Source organism: Phyllobates terribilis, unplaced genomic scaffold (assembly GCF_046119375.1).
Source record: "Phyllobates terribilis strain yellow unplaced genomic scaffold, ASM4611937v1 Scaffold_13__5_contigs__length_258822181, whole genome shotgun sequence".
NCBI lineage: Eukaryota > Metazoa > Chordata > Amphibia > Anura > Dendrobatidae > Phyllobates > Phyllobates terribilis.
In genome coordinates, this window is record NW_027362773.1 from 40,258,781 (window position 1) to 40,274,845 (window position 16,065).

At 42.4% G+C, this 16,065-nt stretch overlaps 1 protein-coding gene across 1 annotated transcript in view; it reads right to left on the reverse strand.

Moving 5' to 3' along the window:
• The window catches only part of SLC5A12 (solute carrier family 5 member 12), a 106,900-nt gene that overhangs the window by 62,276 nt on the left and 28,559 nt on the right, over positions 1 to 16,065 (reverse strand). Inside the window, exons 4-6 of the mRNA XM_073658060.1 lie at positions 15,839 to 15,906; positions 14,172 to 14,326; positions 7,928 to 8,068 (exon numbers count right to left, since the gene is read on the reverse strand). Of these exons, the coding sequence (XP_073514161.1) occupies positions 7,928 to 8,068; positions 14,172 to 14,326; positions 15,839 to 15,906 (364 nt within the window). The remainder of the gene's footprint in view (positions 1 to 7,927; positions 8,069 to 14,171; positions 14,327 to 15,838; positions 15,907 to 16,065) is intronic.

The window sequence follows — 16,065 nt, forward strand, 5'->3', positions numbered from 1 at the left end:
CTCAATTGCTTCCAGACTGACTTCCTCTGAGCATTCTTGCATGAACTTCTCACGCTCTAGTGGAACTCTCGACAATCCGTCAGCATCTGCATTGCATTTCCTGGCCTGTACTTGATGCTGAAATTCAAGTGAGCTAGTTCAGCAAACCATCTCTGACCCGTTACATTCAGTTTGGTTGTAGTGAGGACATAGGTCAAAGGGTTGTTGTCAGTGTATACCTCAAACTCTGCTGTAGTACAGATAATCTCACAGATAGCCCATTTCAATGTCAGGAACTCCAACTTTTTGGAATGTAGATGGTAATTCTTCTCCGCGTCTGTCAACGTTCTAGAACCGTAACCGATGACTCTCAATTTTCCATCTTGATGCTGATACAGGGCAGCTCCCAGTCCAACTTGAGAAGCGTCACAATGAAGAAAAAATGGTAAGTTGAAATCAGGATATTCCAAGATGGCTGGTTTTATCAGGTAGTCTACTAGTTCTTCCAACACCTCCTGATGGTCTGTTGTCCTTAGAATGGGCTGTTGGGACAAAACGGTGTTGTTTCTATTAAGCCCGGTCCTACCCGCGTTCTTCTTTTTCTCTGTGGGTGTTGTTGACTCTGTTGCCCCCCCCCCCACCAGAGGAGGTATAGCGGGGCGGCAATCCTGGAGAAGTTCCAAACATAAGTACGATAGTAGGAGAGGAATCCTAAGATCTGCCTCAACTCCCCGACAGTAGAGGGACACTTGTCTTTTAAGGCCAGAACCGGAGAGATTTCTGCTGGTTCCATGGTATATCCTTCTCTGGACACAATTTTCCCTAGAAATCGGACTTGCCTTTTGAACAGTTCACACTTCTTTGGGGTCAACTTAACTCTGTGTTGTTGATACCACTTAAATATGGTCCTCACGTGTTCAACATGCTCCTGGAAGGTTTTGCTGTGTACCACATTGTCATCTAAGTACAGCTGGCAGATATCGTCCCTCAATCCTTTCAAACAGGTCTCCATACTCCTATGAAATTCTGCTGGAGCTGAATTGAGCCTAAACGGTATGCGAATCCACTCATATAACCCCCACGGTGTGATGAATGCTGTCAAGGGTCTACTGGACTCTTCAACAAACCCTTGATGGTATGCTTTACCCTGATCGAGGACAGAGAACCAGTTACTTCCTGATAGGCTATCCAGCATATCTTGAATCTTTGGTATCGGGTGCCGATCAGGTACTGACTTTCGGTTTAGTTCCCAGTAATCACAGCAGAGTCTCAACGTACTGTCCTTCTTCCTAACACAAAATATAGGAGAGGAATAAGACGACTTCGACTTTTGGACCCAACCTCTGTTGATTAGATCTTGTAAATACTCTTTCACTTTACGGTGTAATGGTTTCGGCACAGACATTTAACTTCTGGTTACTGGAGTCGTGTCTTGCAAATTGATTTTCAATTGTAACGATGGGATACAGCCTATATCAGAGTAATCTTTAGAGAATGCATGACACTCTTCTCTCAGTATCTGTTTTGCTATCGCTATATCTTCAGCACACAAGTGTTCCAGGGATACTGGGGGATCCCAGGACCCTAAGGTGGGTCATGCAATTTCCTTCCGTGGGCAACTCCTGTTCCTTGGAGGGGAGACTGAATTAACGGCAGACCCATTGGCGGGGTTCACACTGGCTGGATATACCGTTTTAATGGTTTCAATGTGACCTAACACAGTCTTTGGATGCAGTCTAATTTCGTGTTTCGTAGTATTCATCACCGGTACTGTCACTCGAGCAAACCCACCAGTAGGAATCATAAGCACAGTCTCACCTTGAACTAGGCCTTCCGGAAGTTCTGAGGAGTCTTTTGGCACGAAGAGTCTTTTCTGAACTTTTCTTCCTGGTTCTACTCGGACTCCACATCTCACTCCCACCAGGGATGATGGTTGGGCACACGCCTACCTTGACTTCTTTTAGGTCCATTGTATTCTGTGCTTTCTTTACTCTATGAATCACATTTTCCGCCACAGCGTTGGGTATGGCAAGAGATGTGGCAATTGCATCCACCACCAGCGTCCCTGACTTGTGTTTCGTGATGACCTCACTGATTACATTATAGCCCAGGATAGAATCCTCTGCCACGTTCTGATCACTGGTCACGAGAAAAGGTACCAAGAGCTCATTGGTGTTGCTGTTCTTCGTGGCCCTCAGTTGGAAAGTCACTTCCACCCAGCCTATGAAAGGGATTTCGGTCTGGTTGACATCTTTGCCGTGTAGTTACAGTCGTCCTAAGAGTTCTTTTAGCGCCCGAAGGCAGGTATGTGGCAGGTAGTGCCTTCTCCATTCTTCATTTAAAAGGCTCGCTTGGGCTCCTGTGTCCCACAGTGCTTTTACCAGGAGTCCATCTAGTTGGCACTGTATAAAGCACCTTTCACCAATTAGGCTGATGAGGCTATCTTTACTAACCGAGGAATCCTCCTCCCAGGAGTACATCGTATGACCTCTGCACTGGGCATTAAGTAACTGATGCGCCTGTCTCTCTTGCAGCAGTTGTAGACAGGAACACACTTGGGTATAGTACTGACGCAGCCGTTTTACCTCATGCGCCGTTCTGGGGTTTGGTGAGATTTGGATTTGCTTCTGGGGCCTCCTCCGTGTCGTGGTTACCAGTCTCCCTGCACTGGCAACCTCCTGTCTTTTAACCAAAACGACCTTGACCATTGGCATTCCTTGGCATACTGTCCATCCTCATCACATCTTAGACAGCGGACACACACCATACTCTGATTTGATGAACAGCACGCTTCACAAGCCGGGTATCTTCTGTTTTGGAACCCACTCCTGGGTCTGAGGGATACAGGTTCTGGCCTGGAACTAATCAACTTTTTCACCTCAATCAACTCGGCTCGCAGTTCTCCTATTACTTCCTCCCAGTCAGCGCTGGCGGTCCTCTCTTTTGTTGGTGAGTTAAGGTTCCCTCTCGAAGGTGGCACTGGAGGGTCTTCGGACTGGCCACCGGGGGTCTCCAACTTCAGCTGACTCATTTTAGTGATTTTAGGAGCAGAGCCTTTCTTTAACTTCTGTTCGCTCTCTTACTCCAAACTAGCTGCCTCATTCATTTTTTCAATTAGGACTTTGTCCAGAATGCCAGGATCTTCTAGGTATCTTCTAGGTTCTGTTTCATCTGCAACTTGATGTCTTTGCTGATTAACCCAGTTCCGAATGATCACAAGAACGTCTTCTGGACTAGTCCAGCATCAAACTTCTCTTCCACTTCTACATCTCTGGATGCAAACAACAGTCTATCCTTCAATTCACTTGTTCTGAACAAGATACTTTGGGGTGATTCATTATTTTTCTGTGAGAGGTTAATGAGTCGGTGGAACAATTCTGAACTACTCTCTTCTTTATAGTGCTCTTTTAAAATCATCTTCAGCTGTTGCAAGGTTAATTGACTCTTCATTTCTAGCATACTATGGAGGTTCAGTCCTGGACTAATCACTTTCACGACCTCCTCGACGATCCCATCTGGCTGGTAGCCTTTCTGTAAGCCTGCATCGATCTGGTGCAACAGGTTCATAAAAGATAGTTTCTCTTTCTGTTCACACTCTCCAATCTGTCCCAGAATCTTGAATTCTTTCCTTATGGTGATTTGTGGTGTTAGAGATGACTGTCTTCCTGATTTATCTAACCCGAGCAGGGTAAAGGTTCTGTCAGAGTCTGTCACCCGTTCAGATGTTTTGGTCGATTCCTACAGGGCTGTTATTAGGGCTTTGAATTGTTCTTTCAATTTCTGTAGTTCTGTCTGCGGATGGAGATTCCCGCTTTTGGTAATTGGTGTTGCCCCTCCATCCTCCAACTTCAACCTGGTTAGAAACTGTGCTAGCTCCTGGAGGAATGTCCCCATGAAGTCTTCAGCTTCTTTCTCCCCCAGCTCATCCATTTTTGCATTAATGGCAGTAAACAGTTGCCTGCGGTAGTGTGCTTTAGCAATCTTTTCTTTTGACATTTTTATATGTTCTGCTACTGTTCTCAATTTTTCACAGGTTAACTGATGAAGCAATTCACTAATTCTGTCCATTTGTATTTCCACATCCATTGCAGCTAGTGAGTTTTCTTTAGGGCTGGTCCCCTTTAACTGGTGTAGCAGAGTTGAATTGAGGTGCTGTGCTGCTGTGTTTTTCCAGACACTTTTCCTCTTCTCCCTCTACACGCTAATTCTCGCTAAGGAGTCCAGGTACGGGCCACCAATGTTACAAGTACGCTGCCTAAGTTCAGATAGGGGCAAGACCGGTTACATGAATTCGTTGGAATCCTGGGGGAACCATTACTCAGGGCGACCATAGGCTACAGCTTCTCTCAGGCACAGGATAGATTCAGTTGCTGACCAGACACATTTGACATGAGTCCTCAGAAACGGTAGAGCAATAACATTTAATGAGGCATGGTCAGTGCAATTTAAGTGTCTCTTTGAGCAACAGGCTCCAGTAACAACAGTACAATCTCCTTTGCAGCACAGTAGTACACAGTCTATCCAGTAGCACAGTACAGCACAATTTTAATGCAAACACAACCACAGGCTTTTCCTGCACAAAGCACAGTATTATTTTCCTGCATGGAGATGGAGGGGGGGAGGGTTTGATGAGGGAGATGATCCCTGTGACAGAATTCTTTACAGTCCTTATCTTCCTGCCCGATAATACTTTGCACTATTAGTTCAGGGAGTTTATCTGACCTGTGTTTAGTTTCTCTCCTGATCTGAATCCTGTTCTGTTGCCTTCTGTCAGATCCAGATAACACACCACCTTTCTCTTCAGCTTCAGCCAGACTACAATAACAAGTTCCCCACAATCCCCCCTGGGACTCTGCTAAAACACTCCCTGTCTCCTGTGACTGTGTTAACCCTTCTAGTTGCTGGATGCTTCTGAATCACAACACTTCCTCTCTCCTGTGCTTGTGTTATTTGTAACAGTTGCTGGATGCTTTTGAAGCAACAGGACTACTTCTGCATGTCACAAAGGGAGTCATCTAAATGGATACTAGAAGCATCTCTGGGTTTAGAAAATATACGAGCCTGTGCAGTGTCTTCTCTATGATAGCTGACAGGTCTCTTTTAAGACTGATAATGAATGTTATAATTATTCTTTGCTATTTATTATTTATCTGCATTGAGAAAGACACGATTAGTGAAACTTCACAGATAGCAGATATCTGTATAAAATATAAGTGGAAAAACTGCTGAAAACACAGGTCTTGTATAAGTTACGTGTGCAGATGATCAAAGCTCATCGTTATCAGGACAGCACAGAAGTCTTCAGACCTCATTATGAAGATAAATGAACAGCTGATACCTGGGAACTGTAAAACTATTTATGGTCCATAGAACCACATAGCTGTGGATCTAATCTAAGGCATTAATTGTCTCATTGATAACATGTTATGAATACAAAACAAAAAAAAAATATTTCCAGGAAGATGTGACCCACTGTTATCACGCTGCGTATAAACTCTACGAGAGGAAAGTCCATGGTGATATGCTCCAGGGAGATGCAAGTAAGGCCAGGATATATGGTCTCTTACATTTGCCAGTCACTTATATTCTAAGATGATTACAAGATGCTGTGGTCAAGTGACAGAAGTGACCACGCTATATGACAATTCAGCCCTCCAGTCAATTATTCCTGTTATCAGATTTTAGTATTCTCTAGCAAAGCCATTACTGATTCATATCATGATCACTTTGATATATCTTTCATATCACAACAGAACCTTATGATATTGATGACCTATGCTTGGGCTGCATGAACAAATTCTTGTTTTTGGCAGTTCATTACTTGCCCACTAGGTGGCAATGTACACAAATGATACTATAAATATTACCGAGGTAATCTAAAATGTTCCAAATGATTTGTCCAATTGACACTGATCCTGCAATCTATAAGTAGTAGTAATAATAAGATGAAGAATAAGAAGAAGCTAAACCAAAATCAGTCACAGGACAAATGTTTAAAATACTTCTAAAAATATTGCATCCTTTTGTGTACATATTGTAGCAGTTCCCTGCATAAATTCAGAACATAGAATGGATCTTATTACATATCTGCCCTATAATTCTCACCAGTAAGAACAGTGGCTCTATTGTAACTAGACATACAGTATTACGTTGGTAAAGCTCATGTATACATGAATCCATAATCAATCATCGCATATTTGCTTCCTTTATGATAAATCAACAGCAATTTTTTATTAAATTTCATAGTTTTAAGGTTGAAGGTAGACTGAAGTATATTGAGTTCAATCTATAGCATATCATGTTGATCCAGAGGAAGGCAAAAACCCCATGGGGCAGACATTAATAGCTCCATATTAGAGGAAAAATTCATTTTCTAATATTAAATTATCATCCTCTGTGTTGATTACCTAGCAGAGTTTAGTATCATCTGCAAATATTGTAATTCTACGCTCTATGCTTCCTACAAGGTCATTAGTAAATACAATAGCTTGCAAAAGTATTCACCCCCTTGGCTTTTTTGCCTATTTTATTATATTATAACCTTTGTTTAAATATTTTTGTGATCTGATTTGTGTGATGCATCAGCATAAATAGTCTAAATTGTTGAAGTATAGTGAGAGAAATATAGGAATACATTTAATTTATGGGATCAAATAACTAAAAATTGGCATGTACAAATATATATGTATTGACCCCTTTTGCTATGAAACCCCTAAAATCAGTTATCTTCATAAGTCACATGCTTAATGAAAGGAAGTCCACCTGTGTGCAATCTAAGCGTCACATGGTCTGCCAGTATATACATTTTACCTTTTCTGCAGGCTGCAGGCACCACTAACCAAACAACACCATGAAGACCAAGGAGTGTTCCAAACAAGTTAGGGACAAAGTTGTTTAGAAGTCCAAGTCAGAGTTGGCATGACAACCAGGGGTCTGCAGAGGCCCCCCTTGCTTGTAACTGCTAATTTGCTATGAACGCCGGCTTGTGGCGTTCATAGAAGATGATAATTTTTGCTACACTTAGCAGGTATGTGTAGCACAAGGGTAAATAGTACTGACTTTAGGAGGTAAATAGTTATGCACACCAAACTTTTCAGTTATTTTGTCCTATTTGTTGTTCGCGTCACAATAAAAAGAAAAACAAATGTTCACAGTTGTAGGCATGTTATTTACATGAAATTCCAGGGTGTGAGGTACCAAAATGTGAAAAATGCCTGAGGAGTGTGTGGTGAATACTTTTGCAAGCCACTTTATGTTAAAGAGGGCCCAATACTGACCCTTGTGGTACCCCACTGTTAAATGTGACTGGATCTGAGTTTGTTCCATTAATATCCACCATTGGTTTTATATCACTGAGCCAGTTGTTAACCCAGTTGAACATATTTTTCCCTAGTCCCTATTTTCTCATTTTTATATACCAACCTTTTCTGTGACACCATACCAAATGCCATTGCAAAGTCCATATTGACAACATCCACTGCGTTTCCACTGGATGGTCCAGTCGAGAACTTACCTCCTCAGAGAAGCTAATCAGATTAGTTTGACAGGACTGATCCCTCATAAAACCATGGTGATGCTGGATATTGAGGTTATTCTTATTATGATACTCCAGAATAACATCTCTTAGGAAACCCTCCAGGATTTTACCCACAGCCGAGGTTAAATTTACCGGCCTATAATTTCCAGGCTCAGAATTTGTGCCCCTTTTGAATATTGGCACATTTGCTATGCACCAGTCCTGTGGTACAGACCATGTTATTATGGAATCTGTGAATATTAAAAATAACGGTCTGTCTATTACGGTGCTTAATTCCTGCAGTACTTTGGGGTGTATGCCATCCGGACTCAGTGATTTGTCTACTTTAATGATTTTGAGGTGGCGCTGTACTTCCTGCTGGGTTAAGCAGGTGACATTTGGTGGAGAATTGAGTGATTTGATCAAACTTACAGTTTTGCATGTTTTTCTGACTTGCAGGAAATGCATCTTTGTATTGTAGATTGGTTTACTCCATAGATTCCCAACCATGTAAATGTTCCCCCAACTGCAATCGTCCAAAATGTATGTCTTCTTAATGGGTCCACACTAAAGCTTTAAAGAGAGATGCAGGTTTACTACAGATGTATTAGAATCATTAACATAAATTCTGAATCCATATTGCACGCAATGTTTTAGAGTGTATGAATACAGTACTTATTTTTCAATACAAGGCCATTAAGTCCTTTCACACTTCTCTGTAGTGATGTTTTGATGATACTATATGGAGCTTCTACACAGTTATGAGTGTTGTCTGGTTTTGAATCTACTTGTTTGGGACCTCTGTATGATAATGCATTACACATCTGCCTTAATGATTTAAAGGGAACCTGTCAGGTATTAGTGTGTGCAACTGATCTAATCTTTCTTATGTCTCTGTAATGCAGATTAAATCTGTACCTTTGTTATCTCATCCATTATTCCATTCCTGAATAATTGCTTTTGCAATTATTATGTAAATTAACCCCCAGCACTTACAGCTCTCCAACCTGGAGAATCATGGTGCTGTGTTAGGCTGCGTTCACACATTGCGTATTTCCCTGCGTTTTTTTACGCTGCGTATTTTCCTGCTTTTTTTACCTGCGTTTTTTTAAGCAGGTATAAAAAGCACCTCCATTCACACACTGCGTAAAAAAGCTCAGCAAAAAACGCAGTGTGAAAATGAAGGGTGACATGTGTAATGTCACACTTCATTTCTGTGTGACATGTGTACTGTCTGTGTGTCATGTGTGTACTGTCTGTGTGTGTGTGTGTGTGTCCCTAGCAGTGTATGTACAGACTATGGATACTCACCTACCCGATGGATGAGAGACGCGTCTGCTCCGTGCAGTGCTTGCAGCATCTGCCGTGAAGCGATCAGCAGACTGTCAGCTGACCGGCTTGTAATCAGCTGACCGGCCGGTTACAAGCCGGTTAGCTAACAGCTGATCGGCTCACCGGCAGATGCTGGAAGCGCGGGATTGGAGCGGACCGGACCGGATTCCTCTCCCCTGACATCGGGTAGGTGAGTATCCATCCTGCGCCTCCGTAAAAAAGTGCTGGAATTACGCAGTGTGTGAACACCGCTGCGTAATTCCATCGCTTATAATGGGCACAATAGAGAGAAAGCGCAGGACGCAGCTGCGTAAAGAATTGACATGCCAATTCTTTACGCAGCTGCGCTTTCCCGCTGCCTAAAATTACACAGTGTCTGAACGGCAAAGTGAATTTCCCATTCACTTTGCTGGCAGACACAAAGCACATTGCGTATTTTCAAAAAGAATGCGCAAAAAAGCGCGCGAAAATACACAATGTGTGAACGCAGCCTTAGATCTTCAGCAGGGAAGGCTAGATCACTCAGACAAGCCCTGTCATTCAGTGACCGGAGGACAGAGGTGGGCGAGGAAAGAAGGAGAGAGTACGGAAAGCTATAAGTGCAGGGCCAACCCTCTGCATTTGTGGCTCATTTACAAAAATATTGGATTAGATGGATTAAATCAATTGGGGGTACTAAAATCTGCTGACAGGTTCTCCTTAAATGCCATAGCGCCATATACTGTTTTTTTTTTCCAGCAATCCCATCATTAATGAATTGAGGTAGAGTTGATTATGTTCACAGCTGCTCCATTCTAATTGGGATAAAAGTGCTTTGTTCTGGCATTCCTAGGGGGTTCTAGCAGTTAAAGTCTCTCCAATCTTGACTTTATCATCAATTCTGCAGTTAGTGATAATTTTGACCTACCGAGTAGTTTAAGACAGTAAAAATTCATGTCGTATATTGCATATACTGAACAAAAATATAAACGCAACACTTTTGTCTTTGCTCCCATTTTTCATGAGCTGAACGCAAAGACTTTTTCTATGTATACAAAAGGCCTTATTCTCTCAACTATTGTTCACAAATTTGCCTAAAAATTAGTCAGCAATTCTCCTTTGCCGAGATAATCCATCCACCTGACAAGTGTGGCATATCAAGATGCTGATTAGACAGTATGGTTATTGCACAGGTGTGCCCTAGGCTGGTCACATTAAAAGGCCACTCTAAAATGTGCGGTTCTACAGGATTGGGGAGGTCCAAGGGGTCAGCAAACCAGTCAGTATCTGATGTGACCACTATTTGCCCTACGCAGTGCAACACATCTCCTTCACATAGATTTGATCAGGTTGTTGATTGTGGTTCACTTCTCTTCAATGCCTGTGCGAAGTTGCTGGATATTTGCAGGAACTTGAACATGCTGTCATATACGCCGATCCAGAGCATCCCAAACATGCTCAATGGGTGACATCTCTGGTGAGTATGCTGGCCATTCAAGAAGTTTGCACAGAAGTTCCCAACTCCAGGACTGTCTTCTGTATCCAGGACAGTTAGGACTAGAGATGAGTCTATTGACTCACGGGTCTCTGATGCAGCATCCAGGTCAGTGGTATGGGGAGGCTGGATGGGGGGTTGCGAATTTCTTACCTTCTGGGGTCCCAACGAGGCTTTTGATTATCCAGGGCTGAAGCAACGTCATCTGTGCTTCCTGCTCATCTCTACTTGGGTCCTATGAGTTTATTTTTTATTCATTCACGGTTGCACCAGCCAGAACTTTCTCATCGTTATGTAACTTCACTATTTGACACCCAGTTTTTTTGTGTCTTTAAAGCCATGTTCACACATTGCAGAAATACTGTTTTCTACAAGATCCGCACCAAACTACACAATAACAATCTTCTCCAGTTATTGCATTTTTGCTGCACTTAAAAAAAAAAGTTGCATCATCAGAGCTTGTGGTTCAGTAGCTTTAGCTCCTGCCGGTAATGTTTTAGGTTGTGGGATCAAATATCAAGGAGACTCATGAAAAATAAAAGAACATTTTTGTAATTACTTTATATTATTTGTAGTAGTTTTATAGGAACAAACAAAATCTGACTTTTTTTCACCTCAGTATACAGGGATCATAGAAATGCATTGTTATATGTAATGTATCTCTATAGACACATAATCTGCTTCTGTGTTCACTGCCTGCAATAGAGGTCAAGATTACTAAATTATCCTTTATCTATCATATTAGGCTGTGGCTCATAGATAGAGTTGCAGCCTCCAAACATAGAGATGTGAGCATGAGTCCAGGGGTGACCTGATCATGCTAAAAGGGTGACTAATGCTATTTTTTAATTTAGTAAAAATTATATTTAGCACTCTGGATTTGATGCAAACCTTATTAACTTTTATTTCCAAGATTATCCACTGTTTGTAACATTTATAACGTTTTGACCTTCTTCAGAACTATACTGCTCAGTAGGAAAAGCATGGCTTTGAAGGCAGGGATACCTTGGAACAATGTTTTCTGGCCCACAGCCCATAGAGTGGCGCAGGGGAAATGCACAACCGTGCTAGCAGAATGGCGTCACGGTTGTGTATGGTAGCTATGTAGATGGCTGTGTATGTTTGTGTATATATATATATATATATATATATATATATATATATATATATATATATATATACAGTACAGACTGAAAGTTTGGACACACCTTCACATTTAAAGATTTTTCTATATTTTCATGACTATGAAAATTGTACATTCACACTGAAGGCATTAAAACTATGAATTAACACATGTGGAATTATATACTTAACAAAATAGTGTGAAACAACTGAAAATATGTCTTATATTCTAGGTTCTTCAAAGTAGCCACCTTTTGCTTTGATGACTGCTTTGCACACTCGTGGCTTTCTCTTGATGAGCTTCAAGAGGTAGTCACCGGAAATGGTTTTCACTTCACAGGTGTGCCCTGTCAGGTTTAATAAGTGGGATTTCTTGCCTTATAAATGGGGTTGGGACTATCAGTTGTGTTGTGCAGAAGTCTGGTGGATACACAACTGATAGTCCTACTGAATAGACTGTTAGAATTTGTATTATGGCAAGAAAAAAGCAGCTTAGTAAAGAAAAACGAGTGCCCATCATTACTTTAAGAAATGAAGGTCAGTCAGTGCGAAAAATTGGGAAAACTTTGAAAGTGTCCCCAAGTGCAGTTTCAAAAACCATCAAGCGCTACAAAGAAGCTGGCTCACATGAGGACCGCCCCAGGAAAGGAAGACCAAGAGTCACCTCTGTTTCTGAGGATAAGTTTATCCGAGTCACCAGCCTCAGAAATCACAGGTTAACAGCAGCTCAGATTAGAGACCAGGTCAATGCTACACAGAGTTCTATCAGCAGACACATCTCTACAACAACTGTTAAGAGGAGACTTTGTGCAGCAGGCCTTCATGGTAAAATAGCTGCTAGGAAACCACTGCTAAGGACAGGCAACAAGCAGAAGAGACTTGTTTGGGCTAAAGAACACAAGGAATGGACATTAGACCAGAGGAAATCTGTGCTTTGGTCTGATGAGTCCAAATTTGAGATCTTTGGTTCCAACCACCGTGTCTTTGTGCGACGCAGAAAAGGTGAACGGATGGACTCTACATGCCTGGTTCCCACCGTGAAGCATGGAGGAGGAGGTTTGATGGTGTGGGGGTGCTTTGCTGGTGACACTGTTGGGGATTTATTCAAAATTGAAGGCATACTGAATCAGCATGGCTACCACAGCATCTTGCAGCTGCATGCTATTCCATCCGGTTTGCGTTTAGTTGGACCATCATTTATTTTTCAACAGGACAATGACCCCAAGCACACCTCCAGGCTGTGTAAGGGCTATTTGACCAAGAAGGAGAGTGATGGGGTGCTACGCCAGATTACCTGGCCTCCACAGTCACCAGACCTGAACCCAATCGAGATGGTTTGGGGTGAGCTGGACAGCAGAGTGAAGGCAAAAGGGCCAACAAGTGCTAATCATCTCTGGGAACTCCTTCAAGATTGTTGGAAGACCATTTCCGGTGACTACCACTTGAAGCTCATCAAGAGAATGCCAAGAGTGTGCAAAGCAGTCATCAAAGCAAAAGGTGGCTACTTTGAAGAACCTAGAATATAAGACATATTTTCAGTTGTTTGACACTTTTTTGTTAAGTATATAATTCCACATGTGTTAATTCATAGTTTTGAAAATACAGAAAAATCTTTAAATGAGATGGTGTGTCCAAACTTTGGGTCTTTACTGTATGTGATGTCCTGTACCTGGTGCAGGGTCAGTCCTGTGCAGGGGTCTGTATAGTCAGGTCTGCAGTGTTTCTATCTGGGGCACAGTGTCATTTATGGCAGCAGTTTGAACCTTCATACAGATCTGGAGCTGATGAATTCACACTGAGAGCCCAACCCCGACCTGCATGCAATAAATCCCACTAACCCTCAGAAGAGTGGCCTGTGAAACAATGCATTATCCTGCCCTGGACTTGTGAAGAGGAGGTTTCAGAGTCCGGTCACCTTCTCACCTCACTGCACAAACAGCACAAATCTCTTGCCTCCATCACTTTTTTGAGAGCATACTTACTTGCAAGGGTGCAACAATGTGTGACCTCCAATACTGCTCAGTGGCTGAAGCTCTTATCCGGCGGGAGGAAAAATGTCAATGTGACATGAGTAGTGTCTATAGTGCTGTGGCGCAGTCGCCCAGTCCGGTACATGTACACATTTAAAGGTACAATGTCTGACCCTGAGCCTCCAAAGCAGCAGATCGCTGGGTGGCACTGAACAACTGCTTGGGGACATGTGCCCCACTGCCCCCCTGCCCAGTCCGCTCCTGAATACTACAGTATTACTGCATATAGTAAAAATCATGGCCTCCTTTGGAGCCTGGCTACAGGCAGAATATAAAAGAAGCTCCATGATGACAGGCACGGAGGTCTTCTACAGACCCTTGGCAGTCATAGAAACCCATCTGCGCCCCGTGATCTCATCATGAGGGCACCAATGGGGGCATAGAATGACGCGCCCCTTATGCCGCTGCGCTGTTAAGCTTCTGTTAGAGATTGGCAGCAGCATTTAACAGGTTCAAATTCGTGGAGCCTTGTTCCACCCATGTCTGTTAGAGGCAGGTCCTGTGTCCCAGCCATTATTTGCCAGGTATGGGGCGAGCTTACCAAGTGAGCCCACTCCATACATCCACTACCGACTTGCACCATACATGTACAGCGAATGTCGATAAGGGGGTTAAACATCTCTTGGTTTTGGGTCATAGAATGTTTGAGCAGTGTATGGATTCTTGTCACATCATTGCTTATAAATAACAACACAGTTGATGTCCATAGAATAATTACTCAGCAATGTCCAGACGTGACCCATTCATAGCAGTTTCCCATACATTGCTTGGCCCTCCATTCTGAATCGTTCCTTCAATGAGAACAGACAAAAACCCGACAACCATAACCACCATCTGGAAGGCATCAGTCCACACAACAGCCTTCAGTCCTCCCTAGAAGAAAAATCAAAACAGGCACTTAAAGTAAATGATGAATAGCGGTGACATAAATCTAGCTGTAAGGGCAATACACAAACAGCTTTTTCACTCTGTAGATGCCTACAAAGTGAAAAATAAAGCAACTTGCTACTAGTGTTAGTTAAGTTTTCCATCATTTTGTGTCTTCAGCCCTCATACAGACTATGTGTCTCCATTCAAGATGAGCAGAATGCTTTGCGCGACCCTGGTCCATGGTCCATGGTCCAGGTTAATAGTCTCTGGTCATTTGATTTGCCGGCCTGGCGAGATGTCACCTGTGCAATGTACAGCATACAGGTGACGTTTCACCAGCCTGGAAAAAAACATAAGCTAAGCCTGGGCTCCCTGTGAAGGAAATTCACGCGTCTCTTGACCCCGGCCAGAAACAACTGAACTGAACCATGGATCATGGTTTTGCAAAGCGATACGCTCATCTCTAGCCTCCATGGTAACTGACCTCAAACAATCTCTGAACAGTCTGATGCATTAGTTATATTGCCAATCATTGCCTTCTATTTCTGGCTGACCTACCCAATATATCCACATTTATGAGATGTTTATGGCAGATACTATCAACATAGCATAATTGTTGCAGATAGGATCTCACTGGAGTTCTGCTTTTTCATACACTTTTATGCGGAAAGCAGAAAAGTTATAACTGTCATCAAGATTTTGCTACCCCATCTAACAGCAGCATGATGTAGGGGCCGAGACCCTGATTCCAGCGATGTGTCACTTACTTGACTTCTCGCTGAAGTTTTGATAAAATCAGTTTTATTTGCTGCAGATCTAGCAGTTCTCTGAATGCTGAGCTCTGTATAACCCCACCCACACCAGTGATTGGAAGTTTTCTGTGTACATTGTGCATAGGCAGAAAGCTACCAATCAGTGATGGGGGCAGGGTTGGAATAAATGAAAGAAGGTTTACTAGTACTCTAGTGATAATTTCCTGCTGATAAAACTGTGATTTTATTAAAATTACAGCAAGCATCCCAGTAAGTGACACATGGCTGCAATCAGGGTCTCGGATGATAGATTCCCTTAAAAGGGGTTTTCCCTTTTATAAAACTGTGAAAAGGAATGAAAGTTGACAGACACCCTCTGAAGATCTGCTGTTGTTGATCTATCATTATGCTACTCTCAGATTAGGTGGCAAAAGCCTTGTGCCATTTTCCCTTCAAAGGAGTTATCTCATGCTTCTTTCTTTCTTGCCTGGGGCAGAGCACGCCTTATGATTGACAGTTTTGGCTGGTGTCATTGCTGAACTGCTGGCCCAAACTGTGTGCTCTCCCATACTGCATTCATAACAGGACGGATATAGGAGATGTTCCTACTGTATATACTAGGCGTTGCCCTATGAAGCCCTTATCTGTTTTTCTACAACCCTATGCTGATGTTACTTTTAGAAGAAGGCTTCCCAATCTTAAAAATGTGGAATATATTAGATATTTCACAACATTTTCTTATTATTTTTAATTGCCAACATACCAAGGTGCAGTAAAAGGTGCAAACAATACCGGTGGCAAAAACAGATCCCCAGAGATCGAATCCTGTCACTAAAAAATAAAAAGAGAAGCAATGAAAAAAGGCATCACCATAAATAAAAATGCAATAAACAGGTTTTCACTGCCTATTGGTTACAGGAAAAGCGAGTTTAGATTTTAAGCCTCCATTTTTCCCATCATTTTATCCCAAAGTCAAATATGGACCCATTT